Here is a 19,916-nt window from a genome sequence, read left to right on the forward strand (position 1 = left end):
TATGCTATTAATATAGTACAGCATCCTCAATTCAGGCTGCAATTCATTTCTAAACCTGACCAATCAGCTGAAGATTCTGAAAGGTCTCTACTAAAAGATTCAAGCTGTTACTGCACTGCAAATCAAAGAAATAACTTTCTGATGCTTAAGGAGTAGAATAATATCTTGTCTTTAACCCAGTGACTTAACTTTAGGTCAGTAAAGCCTCTTACTGCAGTTTTCACACTGGACAACAGTACTCAGATATAACCCAGATGGATTTTGTTGCAGCAATACTGCATATCATTACATACAAACCAGAGAGAAATAACAAAAAAAATTATACTTACTCGCTCCCAAGTAAGCTCTTCTGCTGCTCGATCCCATTCCAAAGCATTCCAGTTCATGTCATCTGAGGAGACAAAAGCCATTCTTACAGCTGTCACACTCACCCAAAAACAGATGTAACCACTCCACACACAGTCTTCAATGAACAAAAGAGCTAAGGTGCATAACACTCAACTCATAAATGCTGACAGCTTTCCAGTGAGTTTTAACAGTCATGAGAAATGCATGAAATTTGCAAAAGCAAGAAGATAAACTGAAGCAGAAATCTACACAAATCACTTCCTTGAATTATGAGACTTCTATTTTCAACAGTTTCATTTATATTAAAAAAAATTAGAACATTACTGTTTTGAGTCACCTGTTACCTTGTGCTCCATTGTTTGCATCTGCTGCATCTTCTACCACAGCATCTTCTTCATCTTCATTATCCTCCTCCTCTTCATCTACCTGTTCTTCTTGAATTTCAGGGTTCTCACCTACAACTGCATTGTCAGCAGCTGCGTTAGCAGGCTGATCAAGCACAGCATTTTCAACAGCTCCATTTGCAACAGCCTGAGCCTGCAGAAACAGGATGTAGTGCTCAGTTAAACTGCTTATGCTGTCTTTGTACTTTAGTCTGCATTCATGGAAAAACAAAACAATTACTTTTTTTTCCTTAACTTAGATAAGCATTAAATGGTAATAGCAAATCTCTCAGAAGACAAAGAGAAACATTCAGAGTTCTAAACAAATTAGCTGATGTTCGAAGAGGCCTCTAGAGATCACTTAATCATCTCATCTATTCAAAGCAGTGTCAGCTACAGCAGGTTGCTCAGTGTCGTTCCCAGATGGTGTTCAGGTAACTTCACAATCTTCTTTTTGTTAAAAAAAGGTCTACAGGAAATTGCCTGTACTACTTGCAGCTATTGCTTTTTGTCCTGCCACTAAATACCACTGAGAAGCCAGTGCATCTACCTTTTATACCTACCAACCATGCGTTTATATACACTAATAAGGCACACATTGGCCAGGCAGAACAGTTAGCCACTCTTAGCCTCTTCAGTTCTTTAATCACTTCTGTCCGCTCTTTGTTGGACTCCCTCCAGTATGTCCATGCCCCTGCTGTACTGGGGAGTCCAGTACACAGCACTCCAAATGTGGTTTCACTAGTGCTTAGTAGAGAAGAACTCTCTTGAGCTTATGAAAACTGTCAGTAAACTAAAAGGATAATTCAAGGATAACTTAAGTAAATCAAACTAAGGATTTGTATCTCACTTTTTAAAAAGCTAACATTAAAAAAAAAATGTAAAACTTTATCAAATATTTCCCTCCATGCATGTATTGCTTTTATCATCTCTTCTCCTACACAAGAGTCTCCTCAGAGAACAAAAAGCAAACGTGTAAATTGGGGTCAAGTGAGGGGTCAGAGGTTTCAGAAAGCATCCAACTGCTTATAGAACAGTGAATTGATACCTCACGAACTACCAAAATACTTGTAAAAAAGACAAAAGTGACATTTTCATTTACTGTAGTTGACAATTCAGCTCTACATGCACAAAACTTTCTTTAAAAAGTATAAAATACTTACAATTATCATAAGATTTTTTTTAAAGCGACCCTAACAATTTTTACAGCTACCCTAACAAAAAATGATTTTGAAACAAATCCATTACCATTCCACTTTATAGAACTTCAAGAACTGAACAGTGACATTAACGTATTTATAAAGAAACATGTTTAACCTCAGTAAATGTACAAATATACACTACAATCAGATGAAATTACTGTTGAGTTCTGATAACGTATTTATTCACATAAACACGTCTTCTATATTTATTATGAACTATTGAGTCATTAAGTTTTACCTCGTTTTGTTGACCAACACCATTGAGTGGCTGCTGCTGATTTTGTTCCAACCACTGTGGTGCTCCTCCATGGACGATCTGTTCACGTAACCAAACAAGGCTGATAAATGCACACAGAGTGCATGTCACCACAAAACAGCCCTGCAAACAGTCTGCCAATAAGTTCTCCCTGTTAAAGAGAGAAAAAACATTAATTAAAAATGTATGTTGCTTAACAATTAAGTTTAGTCTTAACTCAAACAAATCTTCCCAGTTCAAATCAACAAAAAAATTCACATTTGTGTGAAAAGCTGAATTTATTTGTGTGTCTAGGTGAAGAAACTATATGATTCATTTTTTAAAACTCGGCTCAAAGGCTATTTCTGTAAGTGCCTTTGTACAAGCAGCTCTAAGCACCAAGATAAACTCCAATTTGGAAAAGTTTGTCTGTCTCTCTGTTTTGACTTTTGAAATTACTGTTTAAGTAGAAATATTCCTGCAGAAACAAGGGCTGACTCAAGACAAAAAAAAAAAGCTTCAAGAATAATCCAGGAAAAAAAACATTCAAGAAAAGCTTAGTTAACAAGTGGAATTGCTGTATCAAAGTTGTTTCTTGAAACAAAAATCTGGATTTACTACAGCAAAAGATCTGTTCAAATGGCTACATGTATGATTTCATTCACCTTTTTCATTTTTTATCTGCAGAGCTACCATAACCAAACTGAACTGCTGCATCTGTCTCTGACTCAACTTTTTAGGCAGTCTTTTCCCTCAGATATTCTTTCTTCCACTCTACTCCAGAAAACCTGAAGCATCAATTCACATAAAACTGTAAAGCAGGAGTAAAACAACATTCAGCTAGGCACCTGAAACTAGGGCTTCATATAAGGCAAGAAATACTTAAGTTGACTTAAGCAATGCTCATTCCTATTCCAGGTGTTCCCTCACACTTATTTTCACCCTTGTACTTCTCTATGACCATAATAAATTTGCTCAGGAAACTAACAACATTAAGCCTTTTAAAATAAGGAAAAAATATGCTATTAGGGTACTTTGCCATGCCCTGTGAAGCATCAGTCTGGCTCTCCACAGAGCTGTACAAACACCTGTGCTTGCACAGTACAGTGAAGACCAGAGGCATCAGAAATCTGAAGTGAAAAGGTGACACCAGATGCTACTGAAATAACTCTTTCAAACAAATACATGTCAAAGCATTGTGAAGCTGTACTTGGACACACACGAGTCCTTTATTTCTCTCCCTAAATATAGGTTCTGTAGACTGTAACAGATGCAAAAAAAAAAAAAGAGGTGAAGAAAGGGACAATAAGGAACCATTTTCATGGTTATCTTCCTAGAGAATTTCTTTATATCAGTCTGGTTAAGTACTTACGTTGATAGAATATCTAATGGCAGTGTCAGTAGTGAGCTCACAGAGCCAGTAAACAAGCACTTGTAGATACGACCTGCAGAAAAAAACCACAAGCATGGTATAAAGTTGTTTTTGGTTATCGTCTCATTTGGAGTTATTACCTTTTCACTTGACTTCCTAAATAATTTAATCACAAGTAGAAAAAAAAATAACTTTCAGCCAGTCAGCAGAACTTAAGAAAATGCACGTGGAACAAAGTTGCCTTTATTTTTGCAGACCACACTTGACGAGGAAGACAAAGATGAAGAAAAATATTTTCTTGATGAAAAGAACCGTCATCCTAGGTTAGACCCAATATTCGCCTAGACCTGTATCCAATACTGCTCACACCAACTGGTTGTTGCCTAAGGAAGAGTATGGAAATAGGCTACAGATAATTGCAGTAATACTTCCTCACTGCATTCTCAGGTGCTTCAGTGGAGCAGCTCAGTTCCTGGGCTAAAATATCTCAGTATTAAGTAATACTTGATGGATTTCTTTCCTATTAATTTCTGCAATCATATTTTCAACCTGCATAAATTTATGGCATCACAGCATCTTGCAACAAGGACCCTCATCATTTCATTACGTGTTTCAAATTACTGTTTTATGGCTTAATATTTGATGTTAGATAACGTTAGCCTTTCATCACCATTCTTCAGTTACAACCTTAGCAGCAGGCTATCAACGCTTACAGCCTGCTTCAGCAAAACAGGTTTAGATCCATAGGATGGCACAAATGCTGCAGAAAGAACTAAGATGCTTATATACAGACATGAAATTCTTTATACTCACTCTAATCCTTATGCAGGCATTGGATACACTACCACAAGAGTAATAATGGCACACTATGGTTTCTGTGGTATAGAATACATTGCTCAGTTACTACATTATGGTTAAAGCTGTTTGCAACTTACAGAGAGTTTATCTACATTCCTCATGAATCAATTCACCAGAAACATCCAGAAGGTCTACTGCTTATGCTCACCTTTTATATAAAAACATACTACAGCACTCTGAGGAAACTAACACTTAGAACCCCAGTGCAGCCCACTCCTCTGTCATTGAACAGAAAATACAGAATAGTACACTCAAAGGTCTACAGTAAGTCAGCACAAGAGACGATAGCTGCACATCTGATCAAATGAGAACATTCAGCTTTATCATAGCCAGCAGCGTATACACACTTTGCATTTAATAGAACCTGAATCAAATTCAGCAAAGGTGCCCAGTATGTTTCTGTGGCTTGCCTCTGCCTACCACCTTGCTGCATGATGTGGAAGGTGGAAGAACTGCAAAGGTACAAGGAACAGCTGTGTAGTTTGTTAAGTTACACAGCTGTTAAGCTTGTGTCCAAGAATGCAAGCCTTGAACCTCTCCATTTACAATACACTGGTAGGAACCACGTGTAACAAAACTCACTGTGAGATTTTATGGAATACAAAGGGAATTTTATGACATAAAATCCATAAGCAAACTGATTCCAAACTACTTTTTCCTCACATACTTCATTCTTCACATACAAGCACTAAGATCTGTAGTCAGGAGGTCTGGAACAGATCTCTTGCGTGCAACACTTGACAAAGGACACCAGCCATTAAATCCTCGTCATACCTCTTGGATAATTCTTGATTGGTGCTAAGGAACTGGTTTTAAATTTGCTTTTCATGCACAGATGCCATTTAAGATCATTGTTTTGTTTTATCCCTTTCTAGACTTAGGTAAAATTCACAAATTTCAGAGTTCTCTTGTCTTCCTTATATGACTTATAACTACAGTCCTGTTCTCTTCACTTTCTTGACCCCTTATCTTTAGGTCTGTTTGTTTTCCCTCTTCTTTTGAATGAAATCACATATAGAACGCTCTCTGGCAATCAGCAAATATTCTTTTTGATCTTTTTTTTCCTGGTGCTCGTATACCCAACTCCACTCATACCTTACTCATGCAGATTCAAGTAGTCCTATTGCAAATATCTACAATTTTAAGCCGCATGTGACTACATGAAATGTATACAGAACTGCTCTCTCATCTACACAATTTTTAAACTGGCGATTGAATTACTCCAGAAACATAAACTCATGTGCAGTGTTATGTGATTTCTTAAACTAGAGACAAAGGAAGCTCTTTAGATAACCCATCTCACACTACAGCGCTTCTAACTGCCTTACCGTACACACCCGCTTTACTCAGTGTTCGTGTCTCTCTTACCCATGTACTGTAGAAGTACTTTGGGAATTTTGCCCTGGGAACTAAGAGGCTAAATACAATTATCACAGAGAATAAAGCCACTTCAGATTAAATTGGCTCAATTAGTTCCATTTCTCTGAACAGATCATAATGTGTCATATAATTAGCTTTTTCCATCTACATATGCTGCATGCCAAGAGAACAGCCTACCAGCCTACTGGGATTAGGCTGAGGGTATGTATATAGAGAGAAATTCCTTGTACCCACCTATCTAAGATAGGAAGGCCAGAAAAAAGTGAAATTACCAAAAAAGAACGAAGAATTTATTCCCCACCATGTTCGCTCATGGATGAGATAACTGCATGATAAGCATGACAATCTGTAAGATGAACATTTAATTCTTTGTTCAAGCAAGTATCTCATTTGGGATATGCAGCACAAATAACTTGGCAGATGTTTTTCATCCAGGTATAAAATAAGGAGAAAAACACTTCCTTGTGAAGCCAGCCACACACAGTTATGTGAGCCATGTGAGACAACAGGGAGGAAGTCACAGCAGCACTTAACATCAGATGACAAGACTTACAAAAGATTATATTGCTGAAACAAGTATTGATAAGGGAAATATATGGATTTTTCAAGGTTTGTTAGACTGAATGGCTCTATCATGTTGGTTATCCTATGCAAATAACCTCCACAGCATACTAATTCCTAAAGGAATCCATTCGGAGAATTACACCATTTGCAATGCGACATAAACAAAGAATTAAGACAAAGTGAAAGAGCTTGGCATTGAAATCATAATTATAATCCAGTCATTATTAACTTAGTAAATGAATATTAAAACTAACCATGACAATGACATTTGTAAAAAAAATAATAAAGTACTATTTATCTAAGTTGTAGGTGGTGACTTTTGGTAATAATTCATTATCACTGAAGAGTCATCACCAGGTTTTCTAACAGTTAAGAAAATTAAGTGCTTTCATTAATCTACTGAATATTAATTTGCTGTCCTTAGAAAGTTTTAATAAGAGAAGTGCACGATATCTACGCTTTGAAAATCAAAGGTAGGAACCAGGATTTGTCAGAAACCCCAGGAATAAAACTCAGTTTTCAGAAGGAATTTCGTTCCTCAAAATGAAGATTTGTAAGGGGGAAGAAATAAGCAAAATATGATAGAAGATAAAAGAAAAATCTACAAGATGAAATGAGAAAGTCAGAAAAAGATTACCAGAATGAAAGAATGATACCAGATATTTTGAAAACTTCTGGCTAGTTGCAATTCATCCCAATAAACAGAGGACTCATTTAGAACATTTTTCTTTCACACTGCTGTAAAATTCAAAATTACTAACATTTCCCATATGCAGAAGTTTCCAGTTCAAAACCCTGTAACACAGATAGCTAACAAATGTCAGAATAAAGACTATATTAAAAAGCAGACACCCGAAGAACTATATTCCTTATCCCTTCTTTTTACATCTTCCCTTTATTTTTAGCTTGTTGAAACTTCAATAGTTCTGTTTGTATTTGAAAGTGAATTTCAAACTAGATACTACACCAATTTCAATGTGTGCTCCTGTTTTCTGCCTAATTAATTACTTATAGACACCTTTAAAAATTGTTTTAAAAGAAGCTTTACTATTCAGTTTATGTATGACTTTAAAGGAATTTCAATTTTCATACCAACAAAAAATATGCACTTATTTTTAGACGGTTAAAAAATAAGATTACAATTATTCTAGCCAACCATTAACAAGTAGTATCAAATTAAACTTCCATGCAGATTTTCAAGATGACAATTAAAAACTGGCATTTTACTGCAATAAGAAGAGCTCTTTTATGCATTTTCTCCTGTCTCAACACCTTGATGCATTGCAGTACTGGCTCAAGAGCCAATTTCTGAGCAAAATAAGTCAAAAACCAATATTTTATTGTTTTAAGTAAAACCAACAATACCCACACAAAGCTTTTCTGAACCAAGCAACAAATTTTCCTGTATACACAAGTATTACAGTAAATTTATACTCACATGCAGTAAGAGGTACTACTCCCAACCACGCGAAGGCCACAAGTGTATAATGAAACCAGTACCGTATTGCTGTGCCAATACTCGTAACCAGTCCAGCAAAGATGTCTTGGATTGGAAGCCGTGAAGGCATATCTGGGGAATAAACTGTGTAGAAAAGGCACTTATTAATCAGCTCGTCCTTTAAACAAGCATTTATGTAGAAGACCTAACAGCTACAAAACGTTTGTATTTGAGAAAAATCTCACAATAAGCATATTCTATAGATTTCCAACAGATCACTCCAAATAAATAATAAAAAAAATGTCGTGACACATTTGTTACATTATGCACTGAGTTTAATAGAGAAAAATCAATACACCCCATGCTAGTTTTTGACTAAGAGATGTTGTCTTCTTAATAGCTTTACTACATTCACTGCGAAGTCAAAATAAGCCAAAGCCTGCAAGAAAAAGCAGGTTTTAAATTCAGCAGCTCTCCCACTCAACATCACCTGGAAGAGATCCATCCATGTTACTTACAAATCTAGTTCAAGGAAAGAGCAAACAGAACAAGACAAACCACCAGTTCTGCATTCTCATTTGTACTAAATAGTTCAGACTACACTTGCTATCCAACAGGACAAAATTCAGCAAAGAAAAAAGCACAGTAAAGCAGCAAAAACTGAAGGCAACTAATTAAGTATCTACAAATGTTGAAATTTACATAGATAAACTTCCATTTTCAAGGGATATCAATTTCTACTACAGTCCCACCTATTAAGGAACATGTGGCAATTCTCATAATAGTAAATTTTCTTGACCTTTTTAATTGAACACACATATATTATATAAATCTCACTACATTCAGAAGTCAAGAAAAATAATGTCAAGGTTTTCTTTATTTGCATTCACTTTTATTACCCGAGTCAGTACATAAAAAAGCTGCATGACAGTTCATTAACCTTTGAGCACATCCCCACTTCTTCCTCAGTACCACTGATACCTCTAACTTATCCTTCCCCAGATGCTACTCAGATATGGAACCATATCTTTCAGATTACAGGCTCTGATTTCTTAAAGTCTTCACTGCACATTAAGCAATTGGAAGACATCTATTACTAACAGTGTCATTGCATACAAGTAGTTTCTGCACACTTATATGGATGCGAAGAAGTCATAATATCCAGCATCAATACTAGGTGTGAATGAAGAACTACAGTTTAGCACAAAGATCCTGCTGCCTGGATGGTTAGCAGTTATACTGAGAAAAGATGAACTTGAAGATATCAACACATTTAACTTGGACTGTTTTTTTTAAAACCTGATGTACTTCCAGCCACATAAGTGACCTACAGTTTTCTTTGTAAGAAATACTGGAGGAAATTTTTCCTCCCTCTTATATAAACCTTTCGTCTACAAGTCTGAAGAACACTGCTTCATGCCATCCACCTGCATTCACCTCTTCTCTAAACAACAACCCTGCTCTCTCTAGGTGCATTCATGCTTTTACTCAGAGAGAAAGCCTCTATGTGAGAACAGACCACTCCTTTTCTCTCCAGGGACACTTCCCTAAGTATCTGTATTGTAAGGAGAACACAGGAGCACAGAAAAGCAGCATCAATACGCAAAGGAATGGGGAGAGTTTGGTGCACTTCAACAATAAGTGGATTGTATGTGACACAAAGTAACAGCAAAACAGTAACTGTGAGATAAACCTCAACTGGTTTTAGGTTGCAAAGGTACTTGGCCAACAAATGAAATTCATTAAGAAAGGACTAAAATAAAAGCATTGCAGAAGGGAAGCATAACCGTGAGAGTTGCTAAGGGGAAGCTGTGAGAGTTTAAAACAATTAAAAAAAATAATCTTTTATGAAATTGTGTACACACAGAGGGGTCTGTAAGGAGAATGCCCACCCTAACGCAGTAAAACTGCCTTGGTAATTCTACAGACTGATTTTTCTGAAGGCTCCACGATGACAACAGAGTATTCGAACAAACACACAACGCAGCTACTGCTCAGGGTGAGATAAGCTACATCCCTCAAATCTTAATTCCTGGCGATGCCAGGAGCTGGGTAGGTGGGTGCTGAGAGAACTGATGTTTTTCTTGACTTTGTCACAGTTTGTAATACATTAAGCTTCTATCTAGCTCATTTTGACTTCTCTGCCCCTTTGAGCCACCCAAATGGAAAGGTACAACGAGCAGTCCATGAACCTGAGTGTGCTCAGTTACTTATTCCTTACTTATGTACTCATCTGTTGAAGAAGGCCCGCATCCTCCAATTTCCAGGGAAACAGTTAGTCAATGCATTTCAGCTGACAGAAACATCCACAACAGAAAAGTAGGAAAGAATTCCCAGTACTCTGTCCTACCACAGTGATACCCTCAGGCTTATTACAGGAAGCATTCTTAGTCTTCCCATTTCCTCAGAGGTTATTTAGCACAAGCACTACACAGCTGTGCTTTGACAAACACAATGGAGACATCTGCTGACCCTAAATAACCACCACTACACTTATGAACAAATGAACACTTTCAACTTAACCTTTCCTTGCCACGTTTTTTTTCCAACTACCAAAGTTAATCCAAATGAAAACTATCCTGCAAGTGCTATTTTCCTTGCAAGGAAGTATAAAAGTTAATAGCCATGACATGGGCAGTACAGAAAGGAGCTCCAATCAGAGCAGTATCCCAGCAACAGAAGTATATATAGGTATTAAAAAACCCCACAACCCCAAACCTGTTATGTTGATATCGAGTATAATAATGATTAAAAATATTAACAAAACCACGGAAGTTCAGACTTCACTTTTATTACCTGCATGATTAAAGAAAAAAAAATGAAGGGAGCATCAGCAGCACTTCCACTCCAAGAAGTTATAAATGCCAGGTGCACAACAGAAAATATACAGCACCAATACAGAGAGAACACCTGGCTCTTGCTGACTCTGAAACTCTCTTGCTTCTCTTGCCTATCCCACACCTGCAGTAAATCCCTGTATAAGCCCACCTCCAACGAGAAGCGCCCACAATTTGAAACTGATACCAAGGCAACTGTCCAGGGATTTCCTTATGTCCTAAAGGGTTACTCCCAATGAAGGCAAACAAGTCGTGCAGATTTAAGTATGTTACAAGCTTGTTTATCTCCTCCATTTATGGCTAGTTCTGCCATGAGGTAGTAAGTGCATGAATACACGTGAACAGTTCCAGGGAAGTCACGTATAAGGTTGTAAAGAACTAATATGAAATACAACAGAAAGTTATCTGCAGTTTCTTTACGCTGCTGGCCAGTAGCATTCTGAAAACGCTAACCTTCCTCCTAGAAGGAATTAAATATCTGGAGTGGGTTTTTTTGCCAGTTTATGCTATTTCTACAGATTCCATGGCTCCTGCGAGTCCCTTCCTACAATGCAAATCATAGCTCCAACAAAACATACGAGATTAACACTCTCATGTATCTCAGCTCCTCTGGAGCTGGCAGCAGATACCTCAAATTCTGCACCCATGGAGCATTTTGCATTTTAGAAGTTTATGTTTCTTCAAACTAGACATTCTGGATAGGTTGAAGATACTGGCCACTGTGTTAAAGTTCATCCAAGTGACCAGAGAGAAGAGTTATCCCATTTTATCCTTCAATTAAATCTCACTGTAAATAATAAGCCCAAGAAAATGGGTCACTTACTTCAGTGTAATTACATGACGACATCTTACGGATCATTTTGTACAAAGTTAAAGATCCAGAAGTTTGGACCTTAACAAATTAAGTACAACTACAAACAACACGCAATTACTAAGCAACATTCTTGCATAGACTACTTAAGAACATGAATATATAATCAGGTAATTTGCCTACATGGTTGAACACTTCAGAGAATGATTCTACCTTTCAAAAGAAAAATCAGTTCCTTCACATCCCTTCCAAGATACAGGCTGAACCTTCTACTCTCCGCTTCCTTCCTTATACCCAGTAACTAACCCAGTACGTAGTTCAGATGCTAAAGAAGTACAGTATGTTACCAAATTTAAAGACAGTGAAGGACTTAAGAATATATGCACTAGAATCATAGAACCCTTAGAGTTGGAAGGGACCTCTAAAGGCCATCTAGTCCAACTGCCCTGCAATGAACAGGGACACCACAGCTAGAGCAAGCTGCCCAGGGCCTCATCCAGCCTCATCCTGAGAGCCTCCAGGGACAGGGCATCAACCACAGCACTGGGTAACCTGTTCCAGTGCCTCATCACCCACACTGTGAAAGACTGTTTCTCCTTACATCTAACCTAAATCTGCCCTCTTTGAGCTTGAAACCATTTCCAATTGTTCTATCACCACAGACCCAGCTAAAGAATCTGTCTCCTTCTTTCCTTTAGATACTGAGAGGCCACTAAATAGCACTACGAATATTTCATGAATACTCTGCATGCTCCATTACACTGGCAAAGGAGCATTTTGTCCAGAATGACAGCAACAGCCTCAATAAGCAAATCAAGGTAACCTAAAAGAGGAATTGCTGGTATTACTGCACAAGGAAGTTTTCTCAATTCAGTGCCTGACAGCTGAAGCACAGATAGTAGCTACATATACGTGTTTATTCCACCACATGCCACGGTGAATAAACTGCTAAGAGCTTTACACCTGGCACAGTTATAGGCCAGAACTAACTTCATTTTGGATGACTGGCATATACATCAATCCCACCAATTCTATCTCTGCATTGCTATTTTCTCTCTAGCATGTGTGACCTTCCCAATCTCCCACAAGCAGATCCAGTTTCCACACTGCACGTACAAATTATTTTTCAAATACAGAGGGACAAGAGAAACTAAGGAAAGCATAATTGCATGAATTTTGGGTGTGAAGGAAATTGAAGGAAGCGATAAAACAAGACATGCCGGGTAAGGAGGATTGAAGAAATCTGTGCTAGCTGACATGCTACCACTGTACACAGCCTGGTAGGAAAAAAAAGCAGATATATAGACAGATAGATAGGATAATTTGTGCAGTGTGGGAAGCCAAGAAGAAAACGCTATCAACTGATAGTGCCAGGTGTGTGGAGCAGCCAGCTCATGACAAAGAAGGATAAATACATCTTTGCTAAGGAGGTTCCCCAGTTGCCAGTTTCAAGGCTCCCGTAACAAATGCTAATTTGCTAAGCCACAGCTATTCAATCACATTTTCTCATGTGTCCATAATCTGCAACTACATTACAAGCTGTGCTGGTAACACATAAGTCAGTCAAGCATAAAACTTCTGCAGGAACACCTGTATTGATTAAGGCAGTAAAGACGTTTTCTAGTATCAACATTAACATATATATTAAAAATCAAACGTTTGAACCTTCTCATCACTTTTCTTCTAAATCTTAATGAAATCAACAGGCTTTTGTCTTTTTTCCTCATACGAAATTAGAATGTCTTCTTTCTTACAATTGCTTACATTTCCTACATGGGGTCTCTGCATTACGGAAAAAGAATAATCTGAAAGCATGAGAGACTGCCGAGATCAATGCAAAATATGCTATTCTCCTCACAGAGGTCAGACATAGTACTGAACACTTAGATACTGATAATCTCAACAATTGCCTAATGTGCCAAATTAATTGTTGACAGAAATGGAAAATTCTGAGATTCGATACATATTGGGGCAGGTGCATCACAGAATTTTTGGAACGGAAAATACATACGCTAACCCATATGGCTCTTTAGCCTCAGTAGTCTGAACCAATACACAACTAGTTAAGAACGACTGGGAAGAAGACAGTATGAGAGCTCAGTCCTTCTAACAGGGACAAGCCACCCTGAAAGGGAGCTTTGATTTTGATTGTACCAAATATATAGAATATTAAACCCAAAACAAGACAGCTTCTACAGTGTAGATACTAGCTGGTAAAATACACCACCATATGTCTGTAGTTCTAGTGGCTGGCATCCCTGCCCTTGGCAGGAGGGATGGAACTGGATGATCCTTAAGATCCCTTTCAACCCAAGCCATTCTATGATTCTATGATCTGCACTATGGAGAGCCAAGCTTAACACCTGTAAAGAATAGATCAGCATAAATAAGTTTAATGAGAAAAATACATAGTGCATGTCAGCTGTTCAACAGTCAGTAACGTGGCAATACTAAATAACAAACCTAGCCTGCCACCAAGCCAAAGGGTTTCACTTATTCCTACTATTATTAGCCAAAATGTAATTAATAACTATATAAAGATACAGTCATTTTTATGACAACTTATTGAACTGAATCTAACATAACAGGCAATGTGATATCTGGTAGTTATTGTGTCTTGACTGAAATGCAAGTGGAAAAATTATTGTTTGCATTACTGTCATAACTCTTTGAACTGAAATTGACAAAAGTCATAAGGTAGTGTCACAGGTAAACAGTTCAAAGGTCACTGAAAATGGTGTTTCAAATTCAAATTTCACCTTAACATTCAGACACCCAAACAGTCAATAAAGCTAAAAAAAAAAAAGCCATACACACTAATGTTGACAGTAATAGCATAGGACTAAGGAAGTCGGAACAGGTATGAAAGATACTTCTGTTACAGCTCACATAAGGTTATGAAAGCACCATGTTATGGCCTTAAGTTGTGCCAGGGTAAGTTTAGGCCAGATATAAGGAAAAGCTTCTTTACAGAAAGGGTTGTCAAGCACTGGAATAGGCTCCCCAGGGAGGTGGTTGAGTCACCATCCCTGGATGTGTTTAAAAGCCGCCTGGATGTGGTGCTCAGGGACATGATTGAGCGGAGGGTTGTTAGAGTTAGGGTAGTATGGTTAGGTCATGGTTGGACTCCATCTTTGAGGTCTTTTTCAACCTGAGTGATTCTATGACTCTATGATTCCATGTTATCCATCATTTAAACAATTCACATGATCTGTGATAATAAAGAACTAATTCAAACAAGAATTCAGAAATTAAAAAACAAGCATGGACCTAGCATGCTGAATGAAAAAGTAATCACTTCACAAGTACTACAATAAAAAGAAATGAAGTTCTGAAAAAACAGGAGCAGTGAAACATACTTACTTGGTGTGAAAGCAAATCTGTGCTTACATAATTCACAGTATTCTTTTCTGCTGTGTTTAAGCCACTGAACTAAGCTGAAACAAAAAGTGATCACATTAAGACATGCTATTACATCGTTCCCCACTCCCCTCCGTTACAAAAAGCAAATCAATTATCTGTTTCAAACAAAGCAGAACGTTCGCACTATCACGGAGGACAAACTAACAGATTTATTAAGTCTACTTAGGCCACAAAGTTTCAAAAAGCGGAAAAGAAAAGCTGAGTAACAACGATACATCTTCAGTTACATCACTTACATAGAGAAAGTACATCATCAAGTACATGTTTTATGGAAAAGGGTAACAACTGAAAGCATATACCCTCAGATAGATTGATTATTGACCACTATCTGTGAAAGGATGACTATTAAAATAGAATCCAAAGGAGAGTGCATTATAGACCAGAATGATGGTTTTCATTTTTAGGATTTTCCTGATTGATTATCACCTCAAAAATATCTTAGTATGGTTTGTTTGTTTTATTCTTAGTATGAGGATAGGTACTCTTCTTCATTCACTATTATAAGAAGGCAGAAAAAAGAACATACAGTGATCTTTCTGCTTCTTGTTCTCATAAGGCAGATGTGTGAGGAGAACTGCACTCTCAAACAAACGTTTCCATGAGTACTTCCTTTTCACATGTAACTGCTACATCCGTTGTGAGAATTTACATTTCTGTGTAATGAACCATCATACAAAAGAAAAAAACAAACCCTGAACACATTTCCTCTGAAAATTTACTTCATTTTAAACTTGTTAACATGAAGACATATGAAGTACTGCTTTTAGAAATACGTTAATGCATTTTATTAAAGAAAAACGAAGAAACAAACAACAACTCTCAGAACTTACCATTCCTGATGAATGAATTTAATACTGCCAGTACACACACATGGATGATACAGGGGTTTCTCAGGAGTTCCTTCAGACCGACAGACTCTGCATATATCTGCTGAACAAGACAACGGTTATTACACATCTGCTGGAAGAAGTCACATTTACAAAACTGATAACACCCTACAGAAACTTTGCCATGTAGCAAAATGAAGCCAAAATAAGTTAAATTGGAAAAAGCTTTAAGACGGATTTCATGTGATAGAAGATATGAAGACTTGAGGATTATCAGAAAAAAAAAAAAACCACCAAGAAAAACTTTATCTCCCTGATCATCATGTTTAAAAAAAAAAAACAACAAACTTCTTCTTTATTACATGCATGTAGAGCATAACAATAACAACATCACCTCTAAAGCAACATACAGTTTGTAAAGGACAGTCTCCCTGAAAGCAAATGTAAACTTTGGAAATGGAATAATTCTGAGTTTTCAATAAGTTAAAGAGAAGCTGAGCAGAAGAGATTTACCAATTCCTAACACGTGCTTAAGACAGTCACTACTCCCGAACCTAAGGTGCATGCTCCGCTCCTTTGTGCTCTTGAGGAAAGGAAAAAACAAAACACCAAAATCATAATGAACACAAAGAGGTATTCTGTGACTTCGCTACTGAAGCTGAGTAAGGCCATCCATTTAACAGCCTGCAGTCACAACATGAAAGACATTTTCTATTTCTTATATCATAGGAGTCCCAAAGCCTCCTTATCCTTTGTTTCTGACGTTTTCTTACAACTAAAGATTGCAACATGTTTTGCTGGCTAAGAAGTGAATGCATCCTTTTCCCTCTAAAGACAGGATGTGTTTTCTAATACCATTTCGTTATCCAGAGCATTTAAGCACAACTCAACTAGTTTGTTTGTTTACTGACAGATGCGTGCTATCTTCCCTTTACTCCTTTCAGACCCTTGCACTCGTACTTGCATTATGGAAACAAATGTAACGTCCACTTCTACAGAAGATTTAGGTTAAGGATTTTCTCTTCTGGTAAACATTTCTCCATCAATAACCATCCAGCAAAGCTAAGGAAGTAACTGATGCATACTGAAGGAAAATGCAAACTTAAATCAGTGATGTAACAATAATGAAAATATGCAATTTCAAGTTAAAACCACACATCTTTACTCTTCATTCAAATCTCCAAACGTTGATGTTTTCCTATGAAGAGTTCCAAAGGGAACCAAATGTTACAGTCCGAAGGTTTTTCTGCAAAGAAGTCATAATTTGACCAAATCCACCGTTTACACAGTATTAGAATCACTTCTACACATAGCATGAAAGATTTAAAGTGATTCTGGAAAAAAAAAAAAAATATATATATATATATGTATTTTCTAAGAGATTTGACTCATTCTCATGGGATGAAAGTCTAAAATTAACTCTAGAAACATATATTAAACACCACATCAGTGATGGTACAAGCAAACACAAAAAGCACTTCCATTGAAGTCATGTCAAGCAATGTTACATTGCTGCAAACACCAAGAGCTCCTGGTCTCTCTGCCTACAAGAAAGACCAGAACCACCACTTCAAGAAACAAAGGATTCCTTTTATTACAGAGAGTATTTCCAGACAACCATAGAGAACAGATCTCTTCAACTTCCAGGCAGGATCTACCTTCCTCCAGCACCTTACCCACAGCAGGATGACAACTTGGTATGTCAGAGCGGCCCTGCAAAGGGTCAGACAAGAGACAGGATGGGGCAGATAACAAAACACGGGAACCAGAGGGTTACACGGCCTCAATTGATGTGAAATTGCTGCTTTAAAAATACTGCAGCACCAAAGGAAGCAGGTTAAAAGCACATGGTTTTCTGAAGAGCCCCCCTCCCCCCAGCCCTCTGAGCCCACTCATTAATGGTGTATCGACTTTCACAACAGATCGTTCACGCATTCTCAAGATTGCTGGGAAGAGCAGAGTTTTCTTTACTGAAAACCAATGAATTCTTAACTAAGAAAATGACTTAATTCTTCTGTTAGCTTACTATGAGAAGTTAAGCCTAATTTTTAGTTTTTCAAAGGAGATGAGAATTTCCAGATATTCCCCCTTGTTTTATAAAATCAAATAAACACGTGAGAAGCAACAATCTGGCCCATTTAGCAACATAGAACTTCAAATCAACAAACCCTGCTAAGAGTCAACATGCACCTTATGTATAATATCAAGGACAGCGAGAATTCCAGCGTGTAGTAGATGCTATTTTTCTACTTGCATACACACTTTGCATCCTATTACAAGGATACATTTTGGAAGTAACAGTTGTGGGTAATACAGCTCTTCGCTCCCCCCACAGCAAACCTCTCTGCCAGTCACATATCTAACAAAACATTCACCACTGTCATACCCAAAACTGAAGTTCAGATTATTTAGCAAGAAACGGATTTAACTGGAAAGACACGTGGGTTTCCTTCTGCTTCGCTTATTCACTCCATCAATCATCAATTCTACCAGAAGTGCAACTGCCACAAATATCACTACTGGCTTATCAACACTTACCAAGGCCCACTTGAAATATACAGCACAAGTTTGGTCTGTGCTACGGTTAATTCCAGTGCTATTATTTTTAAGCTTTTGAGGGTAACATTAACGTGGAAGGTGCTACATAGAGTACATAGATATACACATAATGCAAATGAATAAGTAAATACAAATAGAAACACCACAAGTGTAAAGTCCAAGTGGAGAGTACAGCACTAAGGCGCCCCAGAGGATATTTAACAACTCCCCTTCTCTCTTCCCATTCTCCCCAATCACCAGATCAGGCCCTCTAAAAGCACACAGGATCAAAGGCTACCACTCCTAGCAACGTGTTACGAATTATCAGCTGTGGGTTTTGGATTAAATCCACCCAGATGGATTTACCAACAACTGGCATGGAGGGAGCTGGACTAGTCGGTTCTGAGAACCTGCCCCACAGTTCGCTGTAATCCAAGCATCCTGGACAACTGGATGCCAAGTAACCAAAACCTCAACAGTCACTCGATTCATGCCATTGCTGCATGGAACTGCTGGGCTGCAGAGGCAGGGGACTGCTGCAGCAAGCACTTTTACAAGTTGTTAGATGTTAAGCACGCACACGCTGTAATTTCTTTTGTTTCCACGAGTGCTAAGCTACCCACAACACAGCCCGACAGGCATAACTGCGAAGACACGGTCTTATTTCAACCCATCGCTTCGTGTTTTCCCAGCTGTTTTATCCTCTCAAGTTGGAAAACCGAGTGCCACCGGATGCAAACACACACGCCAAAGAAGGGCTCAGTAACGAAAGCCAAGCCGCTAACGTTCTCCTCGTACCGAACCGAGGCACGCCGTTACCACAGCACGTCCCGCCCCTCCCCCGCCGGGCAGCACCCGGCTCCCAACGGCCGCGGTTATGTAAGGGGCGCGCGCCCCGGCCCGCCCCGCTGCCGCCGGGTGACGCGCTAACGGGGCCTCCACACCGCCCCTACGCCGTTGGAGGCAGCGCGGGCAGTGCCCCGCCGTACCGGGAGAGCGGGGGGGGAAGCGAAGGGCACTAGGCAAGCACCGTACCTTCCTCGGCGGTCTCCATCTTGGCTGGCTGACGCAGCGCCGGCCGAGCGGGTGGCGTGACGGCGGCGGGGCGGGGCGGCGCGGCGCTGCGCGGGGCGATCGCGCCGCCAACACGTCAGGGATAGAGCGCCGCCCGCTCCGACATCGCCCCCTGCTGGGCTGGCGGCCTGCCGGTGTCGGGCAGCCCGACCCCTCCGAGCGGCCGCGAAGCCTCGGGGTGTGGGCCAGTGACGCGGCACGGTGGTGCTGAGGTGGAAAGCGAGTGTCTCCAGGTTACCCTTTTCAAGCACCGGAGTCGCCGATGGGATGGATGGTATCGGTCGGGGCAAGCGATAGCGCTGAGGAAAATGTGAAAGTTTAGTGCGACTCCCCGATAATGGTGTAATGACAGCAAAGCGCTGCACTGAAACACCCGTGGGTTACACGTCACGCTCAGCTCTTCCTGAGCACGGCAACCACTGCTGTTGCTCAGCTGCAATAATATAGAAGCGTCATATAGAAGTCCCTAGATCATCCTTCACGTTCAAAAGGCTGAGGCAAAATGAATTGCACGTAATTCCCCACAATTAATTCATGCAGCTGTCCAAGTTTCAATCTTTCACAACGGACTTCTAAAAATCAGATGAAAACCTATAAAATGCGTAGCTATATGCCACCAGTGAATG

At 39.0% G+C, this 19,916-nt stretch overlaps 1 protein-coding gene across 14 annotated transcripts in view; it reads right to left on the reverse strand.

Moving 5' to 3' along the window:
• Positions 1 to 19,281, reverse strand: part of MARCH6 (membrane associated ring-CH-type finger 6) — a 43,010-nt gene extending 23,729 nt beyond the window's left edge. For 2 of the 14 annotated variants that reach the window (XM_015282249.4, XM_046931572.1), the window contains exons 1-9: positions 18,797 to 19,010; positions 16,192 to 16,261; positions 15,682 to 15,781; positions 14,792 to 14,865; positions 7,781 to 7,924; positions 3,541 to 3,613; positions 2,172 to 2,340; positions 693 to 885; positions 330 to 391 (exon numbers count right to left, since the gene is read on the reverse strand). In XM_015282249.4, the coding sequence (XP_015137735.1) occupies positions 330 to 391; positions 693 to 885; positions 2,172 to 2,340; positions 3,541 to 3,613; positions 7,781 to 7,924; positions 14,792 to 14,865; positions 15,682 to 15,781; positions 16,192 to 16,243 (867 nt within the window). In that variant the 5' untranslated portion in view covers positions 16,244 to 16,261; positions 18,797 to 19,010. The other 12 variants (XM_419012.8, XM_025147712.3, XM_015282252.4 and 9 more) reach the window with 10 other exon arrangements.
• Between the last annotated feature and the right edge of the window lie 635 nt (positions 19,282 to 19,916).

This window comes from Gallus gallus, chromosome 2 (genome assembly GCF_016699485.2).
Source record: "Gallus gallus isolate bGalGal1 chromosome 2, bGalGal1.mat.broiler.GRCg7b, whole genome shotgun sequence".
Taxonomy (NCBI): Eukaryota; Metazoa; Chordata; class Aves; order Galliformes; family Phasianidae; genus Gallus; species Gallus gallus.